Genomic DNA, 16,809 nt, shown 5'->3' with positions numbered 1-16,809 from the left:
TCGGGAATAGGGCTGGTATAGTAGTTCCAAAGTATAACGATTGTTCTTCCTCCCATCACATATAACATTACTGTCATTCATTAGTTCAGCTGGGAGCTATAAACCACCAAATACATCATTGATATTATTATTATTTTTTGAGACAAGAGTCTCGTTCTATTGCCCAGGCTGGAGTACAATGGTATGATCTTGGCTCACTGCGACCTTCACCTCCTGAGTTCAAGCAATTCTTCTGCCTCAGCCTCCTGAGTAGCTGGGGTTACAGATGTGCACCACCATACCCAGCTGATTTGATATTATTATTTTGGACAAACCTATATCTATTAGATCAGATAGCTATAAGAAGAGTAAAGAATTTTTTGTGCCTTCATTTAATTCTTTCCTAATACTCTTCATATGTGTGTGTACACACACACACACACACACACACACACGATCTGAATTTCTAACCCATATAATTTTTTTCTCTCTGATGAACTTTTTTTTTTTAAAGACAGAGTTACCCTCTTTTTGCCCAGTCTGGAGCGCAATGGCTGATCTCAGCTCACCGCAACCTCCATCCCCTGGGTTCAAGCTATTCTTCTGCCTCAGCCTCCCAAGTAGCTAGGATTACAGGCATTCGCCATCACGCCTGGCTAATTTTGTATTTTTAGTAGGGATGGGGTTTCTCCATGTTGGTCAGGCTAGTCTCAAACTCCCAACCTCAGGTGATCCACCCTCCTTGATCCCCCAAAGTGCTGGGTTTACAGGCATGAGCCACTACACCCGGCTGAACTTCTTTTAGCGTTACTGGCAAGGCAGGTATACCAGTCACACATTCTTTCCATTTCATTCTTCCTTTTTTTTTTTTTTTTTCCTCAGACCAGGTAATTTCAATTATTTTATCTTCATTTTAGCTATTTTTTTCACTGGTTGCTCACATCTGTTGAGTACCTTCAGTGATGTTTTTATTTAAGTTGTTGTATCTTGCAGCTGCAAAATTTCTATATGGCTCAGTTTTTAATATTTTTTGGTATTATTTTATTCCTACATTGATTTTCCGGTTTTCTCTTAGTTCTTTGTTTATCATTGCCTTTACCAAGGTGAATATATTTAAGACAGTTGCTTCACAGGTTTTTTTCAGTAAATACAATGTCTGAGATTTTTCAGAGATGATTTATCTCAGATTGTTTCCATGAATGAACCATATTTTCATATTTGTCTGTTTTATTTATCTTTTTTTTTTTTGTGTGTGTGGTATTGAAAAGGAGACATTTGAATGTTATAATTGGGTAACTCTGGAAATCAGATTCTTTCCCCTTCATTGTTTGGTATTCTTGCTTGAAGGCTGAAATTATTCATTTCTTTTTCTTTTTTTAAATAGAGACAGAGTCTCACTATGTTGCCCAGGCTGGTCTCAAACTCCTGGCCTCAGATGATCCTCCTGCCTCAGCCTCCCAAAGTTCTGGGATTACAAACTTGAGCCACTGCACATATTCATTTTTTTAGTAACATTTTCAAAGTATGTTTGCAGAGACTGTATTTCCTACTGGGTGCAGACACTGAAGTCTTTGTTCCTTAGCTTATGTTCATCCAGTGTTCTGACAGATATTTCCTGAATGTTAGAAGCTAAAAGTAGATGAAACAACCTCTTCCACTCGTTGTGGGTGGCTGTCTGCTGGGACATTCTTTGAGCACTTAGCCAGAGCATTTACAACTTTAGTTTTCTCTTTCTGTTTAGCTAAATCTGGATGTTAGCTGGAGCTGAAAAAGAGGGTCCCCACCTATCTTTTATGAAAATATGTTGTTTCCTGTGCCTGCATGGGGCTTTCTCTGTTCCCCAGTATATCTGGGTGCTTTTGAATATGCTTATTTGTAAAGAAAAATTAGACTTTAGTGTTTTCTCCTGGGACCTAGATGGTCTAATTAATATATGTTTTTCCCCCCTTGAGACAGTGTCACTGTTTCACTCAGACTGGAGTGCAGTGGCATGACCTTGGCAGCGTCAACCTCCTGGACTCAAGCAATCCCTCTACTTAAGCCTCCTGAGTAGCTGGGACTACAGGCATGCGCCACTATACCTAGCTAATTTTATGTTTTTTTAGAGATGAGGTCTCCCTCTGTTGCCCAGGCTGGTCTTGAATTCCCTGCACTTAAGTAATCCTATCCCCCTTGGCTTCCCAAAGTACTGGGATTACAGGTGTGAGTCACCACACCTGGTCTTCTAATGTATGTCTTAGCCGTCTTGTGTTATCCCAGGTGGTTGCATGCTCTTTGTGTATTTTGCAGCATTTTAAAGTAGTTCCTGCCTAGTTTGACTCTGATTGGATTGTAAATGAAATACAAAAGAGAGCCTTGTTTCAGACCTTTGGAGAGTCCCCATACTGATTCAAAAATACAAAGGCAGTAATTTGGAAATAAGATGTGATCTGTACTCTCTGTAGTGACCAGAGTTCTACATTGGGGACTCTCAGTCTTCAAGACTGGCAATGAGGTGGGCAGGGATTGGGCCAAAGAAAAAACAGTAGAAGGCTTTTCTATCATGTTTCACTTTCCTGTTTATATTTATTTTTCTCTTTGTTTAATAGTATGGGATGTGGAATATTATAGTTTTAAATCCTCTGTTTTTGTAAAACTGTCTACTTTCTTGATGAGGTTTTTTTTAAGCATTTTTAGATATTTATGCTTCTTTTATTATTACTTTTTCTTCAGAGAAGAAAATAGGTTCTGTGAGACATTTATGACTTCTATGAAAATTGGTTATGTAATGTTGCTATTAACTGTCTGCTGTTGAGATTTATGGAATATAATTGATACTCATTAAAGCTGACACCGAATTCTGTCTAAGAACATGTTCAGTCTGTCCTCTTTCCTTCTACTTTGACATTACCCAATAAAAAGTTTAAAATTTTTCTATTTGGTTGGTGAAATCTCTTTTGTTAGTCTTTTGTCATACTGAACTACATTTGATCTACAGGGAACCAGTTGCCACCTTCCAAATATTCTCTCTGTGAATCACATAGGATAGACTAAATCTCCCAAGTAAGAAATTGAAAAAAACAAAACAACAATAATAAAATCTTATGAAATATCATCTACCAGAGTAGCTCATTAGGAACCCAGTGTCTAGAGTGTTTCTTTGTGTCTGTCTTAGTCTATAAGACTGTTTTATTGTTACTTATAACAGGATACCAGAACTGGGATAATCTGTAAGCAATGGTATTTATTTCTTGCGGTTCTGGAAGCTCAGAAGACCAAGTAAGGTCAAAGTGGGCATCTGGTGGGAACCTTCTTGCTGATGGAGACTGTAGAGTCCCTGGGTGGCACAGGGCATCACACGATGAGGGGGCTGAGTGTCTGCCTCAAGTATTTTTTTCTTCTCATAAGGACATCAGAACCTCACCTGTATAACCCGTTTATTCATTAAGTGGGTTCATTTATTCAACCCATTCATGAGTGGATTAACCCATCTATGTGTTTCAAACCCTCAAGACCCACTCATTTCTTAAACTACTACCTTTCATTACTACCACAACGGGGATTCAGTTTCAACATGCATTTTGGAGGGGAAAACATTCAAACCTAGCAGTAGCTAATTAGGTATGCTTCCTCTGCTGAGCATGTCATACAATTCCAAACTCTCAGAGGGAAGTTAGGAGTTAAGCAAATACCATAATTTTTACATAAACAGTTTAGGCACACTCCAGCTCTGTTATTAGTTACACTCATGGAGCCCTCCCCTAAATACATTGTCTACACACCATTAAAGGGTCAACATCATGAACAAGCAGTTGTAAGGATATGCAGTCTCAAGTCTGCTAATTGTAACTTTCTTTTGCACAATAGGTGGTAGAACTTTGTTATGACAAGAACTACAGACCCACTGTAGAAATAGACATTAGGAGTAATCCAGGCATTAAGACTCACTTGCATAATTCGCCAACAAGAGACATGTTCCTATTCAACTGTTACTTTAGCAAATACAATTCCAGCATCAGACAGTGAGTGTAGACAGAGAATGAGAATAGATTTATGATGTCATTAAATAAATGCTTGGAAACTACAGCATCATGTGAAGCTGATGAAGTGAGACTAGGTTCTCAGTACTGTGAGTTTCAACCTTCCTTTTCTGGACGTATGGGATGTTTCAGGACTCAGTGGCCTTTGAGGATGTGGCTGTGAACTTCACCCATGAGGAGTGGGCTTTGCTGGGTCCAACACAGAAGAATCTTTACAGAGATGTGATGCAGGAAACCATTAGGAACCTGAACTGTATAGGTATGGATGATACCATGTCTTCATTTAGTCAATTAGAGACATTTGTTTTGTGGTCATCAGTGCTGTTCAGTTATTTGAAATACAGAAAAAAGATAAAGCTCGCCCTTGAACAACACAGGGTTAAGAGGTGCCAGCCCCCAACCAGTTGTATGCCCTCATATAACCTTTTGTCTGCCACAGCTTAACCTACTTTTGACTGGCAGCCTTAACAGTCACATAAACAACTGATGAGCACATATATGTCGTATGTATTGCATACTGTATTCTCAGAATAAAGTAAGTTAAAGTAAATGTTAATAAAATCTTAAGGAAGAAAAACTATATTTAGTGTGCATAAAAGGGGATCATCATGAAGGTTTTCATCCTTATTTTCACATTGAGTAGGCTAAGTAGGAAGAGGGGTTGGTCTTGCTGTCACAGGGGTAGCAGAGACTGAAGAACATTTATATACAAATGGACTTGTGCAGTTCAAACCTGTGTTGTTCAGGAGTCAACTATAGTTCAATGAATGAATCGTGCATGATTGAAGTATACATAAAATCTTAACCATTTTTGTATCATTTTGTAATAATTTATAGTGATTTTTCTGGCTCTCTCTTTTAGGAATGAAATGGGAAAACCAGAACACTGATGATTGGTACCAAAATCTCAGGAGAAATCTAAGGTAATTTGTAACTTATAAGAGACAGGTGATGTCCCTGTAATGTTTCTGAGAATGACAAGAACTTTTAAAAACAACAAAGATGATGAACAAGCCCAGCTTAAATTTATTTATTCTTAGAAACATTTCTCTAAAAATATATTATTAAATGGGACATAAATATATTAAATGTGACGTAGCCATTCAGTGTTTGCAAAATAATTCCCATGGAAACAATATTAAGATTTCCCATATGAGACTGGGTGTGGTGGTTCATGCCTGCAATCCCAGCACTTTACGAGGCTGAGACAGGAGGAACACTTGAGCCTGGGAGTTCAAGGCTGCAGTGATCTGTGATGGCACCAGTGTACTATAGCCTAAGGGACAGAACAAGATCCTGTCTTAAAAAAAAGAATTTAAGAATCTCCTTGGGATTTCCCTCTCTGGGATCCCCTCCCACAACAGTGTGGGAGCTCCAAAAAAAAAAAAAAGAAAGAAAAAAAAAAGAATCTCCTTATGCATATCACTGTCTTGAAAATAGCTGGGGTTGAATTATCTCGCACAGCATTCAGTCCGTTCACATTCAAGCAGGGTATGAAGCCTGTAGCTTGCATGATAACATTAAAAATGTGAATCTAATACCTGTTGATAAATATAAAGTCAATAATAAACCTTTAGTAATGTACTTTTCATTTTTTACAGATGTGATGTGGTAGAGAGATTTGGTAAAAGTAAAGATGGTAGTCAGTGTGGAGAAACCTTAAGCCAGATTCGAAATAGTATTGTAAACAAGAACACTCCTGCCAGAGTAGATGCATGCGAAAGCAGTGTGAATGGAGAAGTCATAATGGGTCATTCATCCCTGAATTGCTACATCAGAGTTGCCACTGGACACAAACACCGTGAATGTCACAAATATGCAGAGAAGCCATATACACATAAGCAGGACCACTCCTTTCGAACACGTGAAAGGCCTCATACTGGAGAGAAACTCTATGATTGTAAGGAATGTGGAAAAACCTTCAGTTCTCCTGGAAATCTTCGAAGACATATGGTAGTGCAAGGTGGAGATGGACCTTATAAATGTGAATTGTGTGGGAAAGCCTTTTTTTGGCCCAGTTTATTACGTATGCATGAAAGAACTCACACTGGAGAGAAACCGTATGAATGTAAGCAGTGTTCTAAAGCCTTTCCTGCTTATAGTTCCTATCTAAGACATGAAAAAATACATACTGGAGAGAAACCGTATGAATGTAAGCAGTGTTCTAAAGCCTTCCCTGATTATAGTTCATATCTAAGACATGAAAGAATTCACACTGGAGAGAAACCCTACAAATGTAAACAGTGTGGGAAAGCCTTCAGTGTTTCCAGTTCCCTTCGAGTACATGAAAGAATTCACACTGGAGAGAAACCCTATATGTGTAAACAGTGTGGGAAAGCATTTTGTCATCTCGGAAGCTTTCAAAGACACATGATAGTGCACAGTGGAGATGGACCTCATAAATGTAAGATATGTGGGAAAGGCTTTGATTTTCCTGGTTCAGTACGAATTCATGAAGGAACTCACACTCTAGAGAAACCCTATGAATGTAAGCAATGTGGGAAATTGTTATCTCATCGCTCAAGCTTTCGAAGACATATGATGGCACACACTGGAGATGGCCCTCATAAATGCACAGTATGTGGGAAAGCCTTTGATTCTCCCAGTGTATTTCAAAGACATGAAAGGACTCACACTGGAGAGAAACCCTATGAATGTAAGCAATGTGGAAAAGCTTTCCGTATTTCCAGTTCCCTTCGAAAACATGAAACAACACACACTGGAGACCCACCCTATAAATGTAAATGTGGAAAGGCTTTTGGTGATTTCTTTTCTTTTCAAAGTCATGAATCAACACACAGTGGAGAGGAGCCTTATGAATGTAAGGAATGTGGGAAAGCATTTAGTTCTTTTAAATACTTTCGTCACCATGAAAGGACTCACAGTGAAGAAAAATCTTATGAGTGTCCAACTTGTGGGAAAGCCTTCACTCGTTTCAGTTACTTAAAAACTCATGAGAGGACTCACACAGCAGAGAAGCCATATGAATGTAAGCAATGCAGGAAAGCGTTCTTTTGGCCCTCCTTCCTTGTAAGACATGAAAGGATTCACACTGGAGAAAGACCCTATGAGTGTAAACACTGTGGTAAAGCCTTCAGTCGTTCCAGTTTCTGTCGAGAACATGAAAGAATTCACACTGGAGAGAAGCCCTATGAATGTAAGGAATGTGGGAAAGCCTTCAGTTCTCTCAGTTCCTTTAATAGACATAAAAGGACTCACTGGAAGGATATTTTATAAATATATGGAATGTTGAAAAGCATTCATTATCACATTTCAGATACTTGCAAGAAATAAATCCTACGCATGTAAACTTGGTAAAGCCTTAAGAAGTTTCCATTTCTTTCGAATAGTTACTCCCTGATATATGCAAGAAGATTGATTCCAATACACCCTGAGTATACCTAAATCCACGATGCCAGCTCTTTTATAAAATAGAATATTTGCTTGTACCTACCCACTTCCTCCTGTATATTCTATGTCATGTCTAGATTAATTAAAACATCTCATGCATTGTAAAAGCTGTGTACATAGTTGTATTGTTTAGGGAGTCACAATAAGAAAAAAAAGTCACTATATGTGTTCATTACACACCCAACTATTGCAAGCCTATCCACATAGTATATATCACATATAATGTTACAATTTCTGAAAGACTATGTTAACACCAACCACAATTCCGGTTCTTCTCTCTTGATAACCCAAGTATTATGATGGTTATGACAATGATGATTGCTTTATGGTTCCTAATGTGATGTGTAGAGGTGACTAGATGTGTGGCATCAGATAAACGGTGAGACCCCAGAATAACTTGAATCTTGACAGGACATCAAGACCTTTGTCTATGTTGGAAGACACAGATTCTGATTGAAGATGTTGACTCTGCAGATTAATACTAATGTTGGGATCTGTTCAGCTTGAGGGCTGAAGATCTTTGTGTTGAAGGGTATGTCTTCGTAGTTGCAGATATTTAGTTAGAAACACTGTTTTAGGAAGCTAGTTCTCTTTCTCTTCTTTCTTTCCTTCCTTCTTTTCTTCTTTCTTTCTGCTTTCTTCTTAGATGGGGTTTCACCATGATGGCCAGGCTGGTCTTGAACTCCTGACCTCTGGCAATCCATGCACCTTGGCCTCCCAAAGTGCTAGGATTACAGGTGTGAGCCACTGCGCCCGGCCTAGTTCTTTTTCTTTGAATCCTTAAAAAAACCTTACAGTGTTTATTGCATATTTTTTCCTCATATGATACAGAAGCTTTTTTCAGTCAAAGGGTCTTAGTTGAGGTTGATAGTCTTTAACACTTGCACCTTGCAGAGGCTATAGATGCCCCAAAATCAGCTGCAAATTTTTCATGTGTCCTAATCAATCTCACTGCCTCTTCTTAATTTTTTATATCACCGTCATTCATCATCACTTGTAGAGGATTTCAGTATGTCTTCAGTTTCCTTATTAGTAAGGGTTTCTCTGACCTCTTTTGTGTTCCTCAGTGTTGTCTTTATTCCTGCTGTTGGAGATAGCCTTTTCCACCAACTTTCTTTGCAACATTTAAGATACTCCTGACTGCTGTATCAGTCTTGGAGAAACCCCTGAAATCACTTACTGCCTCACTAATGTCTTCCAATATGCTTTGGGTATCCTGGGCTGTAGGGCATCTATACCCTTTGCAGTATAAATAAATAAATACCCTGTGGTATAGTCAGGGTTAGCATCAAGGCAGCATAAATTGTGTAAAAGTTGAGGTGGGGCTGGATATGGTGGCTCACACCTGTAGTCCGAGCACTTTAGGAGGCTGAGGCAGACGGATCACTTGAGGTCAAGAGTTCAAGACCAGCCTGGTCAACATGGTGAAACCCTATCTCTACTAAAAATATAAAAATTAGCTGAGCCTGGTGTCATGCACATGTAGTCCCAGCTACTTGGGAGGCTGAGGCAGGAGAATCACTTGAACCCAGGAGGCAGAGGTTGCAGTGAGCCAAGATCATGCCACTGCACTCCAGGTTGGGTGACAGAGTGAGACTCCATCTCAAAAAGAAAAAAAAAGTTGAGGTAGGTGTAAATTGCCTTAATGTGCTTGATGATACCTTGATCAAGTGGCTGTAGCAGTGATACACTGTTAGAAGGCACAAACATCACTTACACTTTTTCATCAGCATAAAAAAGAGATTAGAGATCAGGGCATTGTCAGTTATGTAGAGGACCTTGAGGGGACCCTTTCTCTTTGTGTTATTCCTTCACATAAGGAATGATGAATTGGTAGAACCAAGGCTTTGTGTGTTCTTGTGAGAACACAGGCAGGCAAGTTTTTCTTTTTTTCTTTCTTTTCTTTTTTTTTTTTTTTTTTGTTTTTGTTTTTTGAGCCGGAGTCTTGCTTTGTCACTCAAGCTGGAGTGCAGTGGTATGACCTTGGCTCACTGCAACCTACACCTTACAGGTTCAAGTGATTCTTCTGCCTCAGCCTCCCCAGTAGCTGAGATTACAGGCACCTGCCACCATGCCTGGCTAATTTTTGTGTTTTTAGTAAAGACAGGGTTTCACCATGTTAGCCAGGCTGGTCTCGAACTCCTGACCTCAGGTGATTCCCCTGCCTCAGCCTCCCAAAGTGCTGGGATTATAGGCATGAGCCACTGTTCCCAGCCAGTTTTGCTTTATTTCTAAATAACCCAGGGATTGTTTGCTCAGTGCTTGAAGCCTGGCTTGATCTTCTGACCAGCTACATTGCCACATAGCACCAGAGTAAAGTGATCTTCCCAGGCCCTGAACCCCAGAGCATTTTTGAGACTTATAGGGATGAAGGCACAATTGGGCATCCTCTTCCAGAACATGCCTGATTCATCACAATGGAAGACTTGCTCTGGAAGGGAACTTTTCTTTCTCAAGTTTCATGAACTCTTCTAGAAATGCTGTTGTTTCCTTGGTGCATTTCCTTTAGCCAATGCCAGTTCTCTCATGTTCCTCAAGCTTTTTGTTTTGTTTTGTTTTGTTTTATTGAGATTGGGTCGTACTCTTTCATTGTGGCTGGAGTGCAGCGGCATGATCATAGCTCACTGCCGTCTGGGCTTAAGTGGTCCTTCCACCTCAGTCTCCCTAGTAGCTGGGTTTACAGGTATGTGTCACCACATCTGGCTTTATTATTTTTGTTTTCTTATTTTTGTAGATATCAGATCCCACTATGTTTCTCAGGCTGTTCTTGAACTGGGTTCAAGTGATCCCCCCACCTCAGCCTCCTAAAGTGCTGGGATTAGAGGTGTGAACTACTATGCCTGGTCCTCTTCAAGTTCTTGATGCCGTAGTTCTTTACACAGCTGGCAGGGACATGGAATAATTGAGACCCTTGTACACTATTGGTGGGAATGTAGAATGGTACAACCACTGTTGAAAACTGTATGGCAATTTTAATTTCCTCTGCACAACATTCATAAACATAAGTGAAACATTCATAAACATGAGCCACTAAACAGTTTATGACCAAATCTTCCAAAATGTAAGAAGAAATTAAGCAGCACAAATAAGAATAAAGTGGAAAATATCCTCCAAACTCTGGAAAACTGAGAAAGAATAAGGCAAAATAAGGGATGATTGACCTGTAATTCTGTACCTGGCTAGCGGTTCAACAATTAGAAAGAGATCATGGCCTGGTGTGGTGGCTCATGCCTATAATCCAAGCAATTTGGGAGGCCGAGGCAAATGGATCACCTGAGGTCAGGAATTCAAGACCAGCCTGGCCAGCATGGTGAAACCTCATCTCTGCTAAAAATACAAAGATTAGCTGAGCCTGGTGCCATGAGCCTCTAGTACTAGCTACTTGGGAGGCTGAGGCAGGAAAATCACTTGAACCCAGGAGGTGGAGATTGCAGTGAGCTGAGATCGTTCCACAGCACTCCAGCTTGGGCAGCAGAGCAAGATTTGGTCTCAAAAAAGAAAGAGATCATCACATGCACATAAAAGAATTTTCTGATTTTAATAGTAGAATCAATGTTGTACTTGATTCTACTACTAGTAGAAAGAGAAGGAAATATGTGATAAAACATAACATGGGAATTTCTGAGTGGGGAGAATGAGGTTGTCTCCATACTTTTACGGAATGGATGTGAAGTAAATGTTCCATTAAGGAAGGACAGTAAATTCTGATTTAACACAATATGCCTTTGCAATATAGGATGATTTATTTTTCATTATAGTTCTGAGATTTTGTGGTGGCTACTTGAGTGTTTATCTTGTAAATGATAACTCATCACAATCAGGATCAGTTCTCCAGTGATCTATGGAGAAATTACAGTGATGTACAAACATACTTATTCTCTATAACTCCATTATATTTTTGCCTTTTGGGGGTATTTTGTTACATGTGTAACAATTTTTAGGATTCCACATCCATAAATAGATTTTTATAATTATTACATTGCCATTGGTACTCATTTGGTTAGCCCACTTTTTATGGTGTTATTTGCAAATATAATACACGTGTTATATTATTATATGTTGTGGGCCCAATAATCCATCAGTTCTTCATTATTTTACAGTTCCTTTTAAATCCATAAGGATAAGAAAGGTAAAGAAATACATGTTCAGTTTGTCTCTTCTTATATAATGATTCTTTAATGTTGGTCTCTGTTTTTTCCTATAGATTTTGGCATCATTTGATGTCAGAGTAGAACTTTTGGGGCTGGGCACAGTGGCTCATGCCTGTAATCCCAGCACTTCAGGAGGCAAGGTGGGCAGATCACTTGAGCCCAGGAGTTGGAGACCAGCCTGGGCAATATAGTGACACTTCATCTCTACAAAAAATCAAAAAAGTTTGCTGGGCCTGGTAGTATGTGCCTGTAGTTCCAGTTACTACTCGGGAGGCTGAGGTGGGAGGATCACTTGAGCTGAGGAGGTAGAGATTGCAGTAAGCCAAGATCGAACCACTGCACCCCAGTCTGGGCAACAGAGTAACACCCTGTCTCAAAAAGAATAATAAAAATAAATTTAAAAAACAACTTCCTTTGATCTTTTTTGTAGGGCTGGTAAGGTAAGAACAAATTCTCTCTCTCTCTCATATATGTATGTGTGTATGTGTGCATACATATATACACAATGGGGAAAATATGTGTTTTGTCTTCTGTATTGAACGTTGAACATGTGCTTTGCTGGATATAGGATTCTTGGTTAAGGTATGTTTATAGCACTGCATGGTTAAGTGTGGGAGAGGCTTCCCATTGAAAGGAGGAATGGAACCTAACAAAGATTCTATTTGGTAAAAAAAAAAAGGGTAGAAAATAAAAAAAATAAAAAGAGTAAAAAACAAATATATTTTACCCTAGTCATTTATCATTACAGTAGTCAATTAACGTCACTAAACAATGAAAAATAGGAAGAATGGGATGGAAGAAAGAAATAATGTGGTTGGAGATGATAGCATTGTCTGCTCAGGAAACTGAGGACAAAACAACTGGAAATTATTAAAACTGGTGAAGGAGCGAATTTGCTGATTATGGAGTAAGCATATCCTGTATCTATGATAATATACCATTGACTTAAAAGTATATTTCTTGCAAATATATATAAATTTCTGAGGATGGCACTAATGCCATGTGCAGCATCTATTTGTGGACAAGTATGCGTGTTTTCTGATGAGATGACCTAAGTATCACCTCCGGAGGTGGTGATACTTAGATACAAATAGATGTTGCACATGGCATTAGTGCCATCCTCAGAAATTTATATGTATTTACAAGGAATATATATACATATATATATATATATATATATATACACACACACACACACAAAAACACAACTTTGGTGGATTGAAGTCTCCTCATCCCATTGTTCACTGAAGAGAAATCCTAAGATGTAGTAATTTGGGAAAATCCAATCCAAATTAACTCATGTATAGTGCTCCAGAAAATTCACATTATCAAAGAAATGTTAGTTTATAACTATTAGCCAGGTGTGGTGGCACACATCTGTAATTCCAGCACTTTGGAGGCTGAGGTGGGAGGATTGCTTGAGGCCAGGAGTTCAAGACTAGCCTGGGCAACAGTGAAACTTGTCTTTTTTTTTGAAACAGAGTCTCACTCTGTCGCTTAGGCTGGAGCGCAGTGGCATAATCTTGGCTCACCAGAACTTCCGCCTCCTGGGTTCAAGTGATTCTCCTGCTTCAGCCTCCTGAATAGCTGGGATTACAGGAGTGCACCACCACCCCTGGCTAATTTTTGTACTTTTTAGTAGAGATAGGGTTTTACCAGGTTGACCAGGCTGGTCTCGAACTCCTGACCTCGTGATCCGCCCGCCTCCACCTGGAGGCGGAATTAGTGGAAGTCCTGGAATTAGTGGTGTGAGCCACTGTGCCTAGCCTGACCTCATTTTTTTTTTTTTTGAGACGGAGTTTCGTTCTTGTTACCCAGGCTGGAGTGCAATGGCGCGATCTCGGCTCACCGCAACCTCCGCCTCCTGGGTTCAGGCAATTCTCCTGCCTCAGCCTCCTGAGTAGGGATTACAGGCACGCACCACCATGCCCAGCTAATTTTTTGTACTTTTAATAGAGACGGGGTTTCACCATGTTGACCAGTATGGTCTTGATCTCTTGACCTCGTGATCCACCTGCCTCAGCCTCCCAAAGTGCTGGGATTACAGGCGTGAGCCACCACGCCCAGCCTGACCTCATCTCTTTTTAAAAAAATAACTGTTGTCTTTATCAGTGGCTCTGGACTATGGTTTCCCACTTCTTACATTCAGGAACAAAAAACAAAGGTGAAATTATTTTGTAAAGTTTCTATACACAAAAGTTTATGAGTTAAATAGGTAGTCTTTTTTTTTAATCAGTTGATAAATTTTTTTCTTTCTATTTTGTAGTGTCTTGAATCTTTGAGTTTATTGAAGCATATTTGTTTGTTTCTTTTTTTTTGAGATGGCTTCTCACTCTGTTGTCCAGGCTGGAATGGTGCAGTGGTGTGATAGCTCACTGCAACCTCCGCCTCAAGCAATTCTCCTACCTCCAGATTTCTGCCCACTGCAACTTTCACCTCCGGGGCTCAAGCATTCTCCTGCCTCAGCCTCCCGAGCTGGGATTATTGGCATGGGCCACCACACCCGGGTAATTTCTGTATTTGTAGTAGAGATGGGCTTTCACCATGTTGGTCAGGCTGGTCTCAAACTCCTGACTTCAAGTGATCGACCTCAGCCTCCCAAAGTGCTGGGTCACAGGCATGAGCCACTGTGCCCTGCCTCTTTTTGTTATTTAAAAAGTTTTTTTTTTTTGAGTCAAAAGTTTTTTACCCATCGGAAAAAGGAACATAAGCTAACAAAAAGCAAGTATGTCTGTTTACCCCAGTCATCTATCATTACAGTAGTCTGTTATTTAATGTCACAAAACATCAATATGAAGGGATGGAAGAAGCAAATGTCATTGGAGATGGTACCATTGTTTGCTCAGGAAACTGAAGACAAAACTGGAAATCTATTAAAACTGGTGAAGGGACCGGGAGTGGTGGCTCATGCCTGTAATCTCAGCATTTTGGAAGGCCGAGGCGCACGAATCACGAGGTCAGGAGATGGAGACCATCCTGGCTAACACAGTGAAACCCCGCCTCCAGTAAAAAAACAAAGAAGTAGCCAGGCATGGTGGCACGCACCTATAGTTAGTTCCAGCTACTCCGGAGGCTGAGGCCTTAGAATTGCTTGAACCTGTGAGGCTGAGGTTGCAGTGAGCCAAGATCACACGGCTGCACTCCAGCCTAAGCAACAGAGCGAGACTCTGGCTCAAAAAAAATAAATAAATAAACAAACAAACTGGTGAAGGAGTCAATTTGCTGCTATGTTTTGCCAGAGCTATGATAATACTACTTTGTCACCCAGGCTGGAGTGCAGTGGTGTGATCATAGCTCATTGCAGCCTCAAATTCTTGGGCTCAAGCAATTTTCCCACATTGCTGGGACTAAGGGCGGGCACCCAGATGCAGGCATTAAAAAATTAAAAAAAATTTTTTGTGTAAAAGCGGGATTTTGACATCTTGCCCAGGTTTCCAATTCCTGGCCTCAGCCGATCCTTGCACTTTGGCCTCCCATGGTGCTGGGATTACAGACGGGAGCCACTGCAACCGCCTTGTAGTGTATTTCTAATGGGCAAGTAGGTTTAATTTCATATGGTTATAAAATTGTCATGTAGGGGGCCTTTGAAGCATGACGTTTTGGTATTTGTTGTGACTTTCCCATTGGCCTTGTGTGGCAGGTAATGGATATCCACCCTGTGAACTGCAGACTGGCCTGGATCTCGGCGGAGGTGGGAAACCCTTTCCTCCTCCTGTCCAGCTGTCTCTGGCCAGTACAGCCTGATTTGCAGGTACGCTCCCTTTGCTGCTTGTCTGTGCGCATGCTCGCTTCAGTTCCCTTCTGAGCCTCTTGGTCCCACTGTGTGTACCTTAGGTTCGAGCACTTGGTTGCCACGCTGAGGGGCTCTCCTTCTGGGCAGTTCTTATAAGTGGTCTTTCCCATAATGAGAAGCAGTAAGCCAGGCTGTACCAGGGCTGAGGAGAAGACCTTGCCCTTGGCCACTTCATCTTTTTGGGGATATCTCACTTCTTTTCCAGTTCTAGCCCCCGCCCTTTGCTGCAGCCTACCTGGGTCTTTCCCACCTGAGATGCTCAGTTGAGGCCAGGCATGGTGGCTTACGCCTTTAATAGAGGCGGGGTTTCTCCATATTAGGCTGGTCTTGAACTCCTAACCTCACGTGATTCACCTGCCTTGGCCTCCAAAAGTGTTGGGATTACAGGCATGAGCCATCATGCCCAGCTGCTAATTTTTGTATTTTAGTGGAGACAGGGTTTCACCATGTTGGCCAGGCTGGTCTCAAATGCCTGACCGGTCTCGAACGCCTGACCTTAGGTGATACACGCACTTTGACCTCCCAAAGTGCTGAGATTACAGGTGTAAGCCCCTATTCCTGGCCTATCTTCTTTCTTCAGTAGGGTCTTGCTCTGTTGTCCAGGCTGGAGTACGGTGTTGTCATCTCAGTTCACTGCAGCCTTGACCTCCCAGTCTCAAGCAATCCTCCCATGTCAGCCTCTAGAGTAGCTGGAACCATAAACAGGTACCGCCACACCTGGCATTTTTTGTTTTTTTGTAGAGGCAGGGTTTTGCCATGTTGGTCTTGAACTCCTGGCTGAAGCCATCCTCCCACTTTGGCCTCCAAAAGTGCTGGGATTACCGATGTGAGCCACCACCTCCTGCCAGAGCTGGCATTTCTAAATCACTCCCAGATGTCATCCATGCTGCTGGTCCACAGACCACAGAGTGTTGAGGTGATAACAGACGTGGTTGTATACCTAAAGTCAAGATAAGACAAACTTTTTGGAGCTGGGAGGGAGAGTATGGAAAGGCCCCACCATTCCCATTATTTAGTGGAGTCTAGAAGCAAACATGAAGAGTCTATTTTGATTCTTCAGTGTAATAGAGAAGGGTGTGTAGGTCTGAGAGCATATGCTGGTGGAGGGGGTTCCTACTTTAGTCTGAGAGTCTATGGGAGGTTTCTCTGGGGGGCTGATGCTCCAATTGAATCCTGAAGCCTAAGTAGGAGTTACACAGGCAGAGGTAGCTCTTCTAGAGTTTCTGATGGAGTGAAGGAGAGAGGAGAGTGAAGGATGGGTCCTATCGTTCAGAGATCCTGGGCGCTGCCTCTCACTCAGAGGAGGAAGTCTCAGGGGAGATGATTGGAGGGAAGAGAAGGGTTATGTTTTGTGTTTAGCCATGATATATTTCAGACAAAGGGAGGTGTTCAATAGCTGTTGGACCTGGGATTCTGGAGCTTGAGAGAAAGATCTGGGTAGAATTTTGAGTCATTA

The 16,809-nt window shown here is 41.0% G+C and overlaps 1 protein-coding gene and 1 pseudogene across 11 annotated transcripts in view; one reads left to right on the top strand and one right to left on the bottom strand.

Annotated features, from left to right (window-relative positions):
- The window catches only part of LOC118150262 (interferon-induced transmembrane protein 3-like), a 144,229-nt pseudogene that overhangs the window by 43,106 nt on the left and 84,314 nt on the right, over nucleotides 1-16,809 (bottom strand). The gene's annotated exons all lie outside the window — the stretch shown is intronic.
- Nucleotides 1-16,809, top strand: part of LOC103789779 (uncharacterized) — a 105,994-nt gene that overhangs the window by 9,212 nt on the left and 79,973 nt on the right. For 7 of the 10 annotated variants that reach the window (XM_054250139.2, XM_054250138.2, XM_054250140.2 and 4 more), the window contains exon 2: nucleotides 15,201-15,311. In XM_054250139.2, coding sequence (XP_054106114.1) covers nucleotides 15,201-15,311 — 111 coding nt within the window. Of the gene's footprint in view, nucleotides 1-4,130; nucleotides 4,258-4,860; nucleotides 4,922-5,599; nucleotides 7,517-15,200; nucleotides 15,312-16,809 lie in introns of those variants that run through there. The other 3 variants (XM_035286513.3, XM_035286514.3, XM_078360659.1) reach the window with 2 other exon arrangements.

Source organism: Callithrix jacchus, chromosome 22 (genome assembly GCF_049354715.1).
Source record: "Callithrix jacchus isolate 240 chromosome 22, calJac240_pri, whole genome shotgun sequence".
NCBI classification, from domain to species: Eukaryota; Metazoa; Chordata; class Mammalia; order Primates; family Cebidae; genus Callithrix; species Callithrix jacchus.
This window is presented reverse-complemented; position numbering and strand designations above follow the sequence as displayed.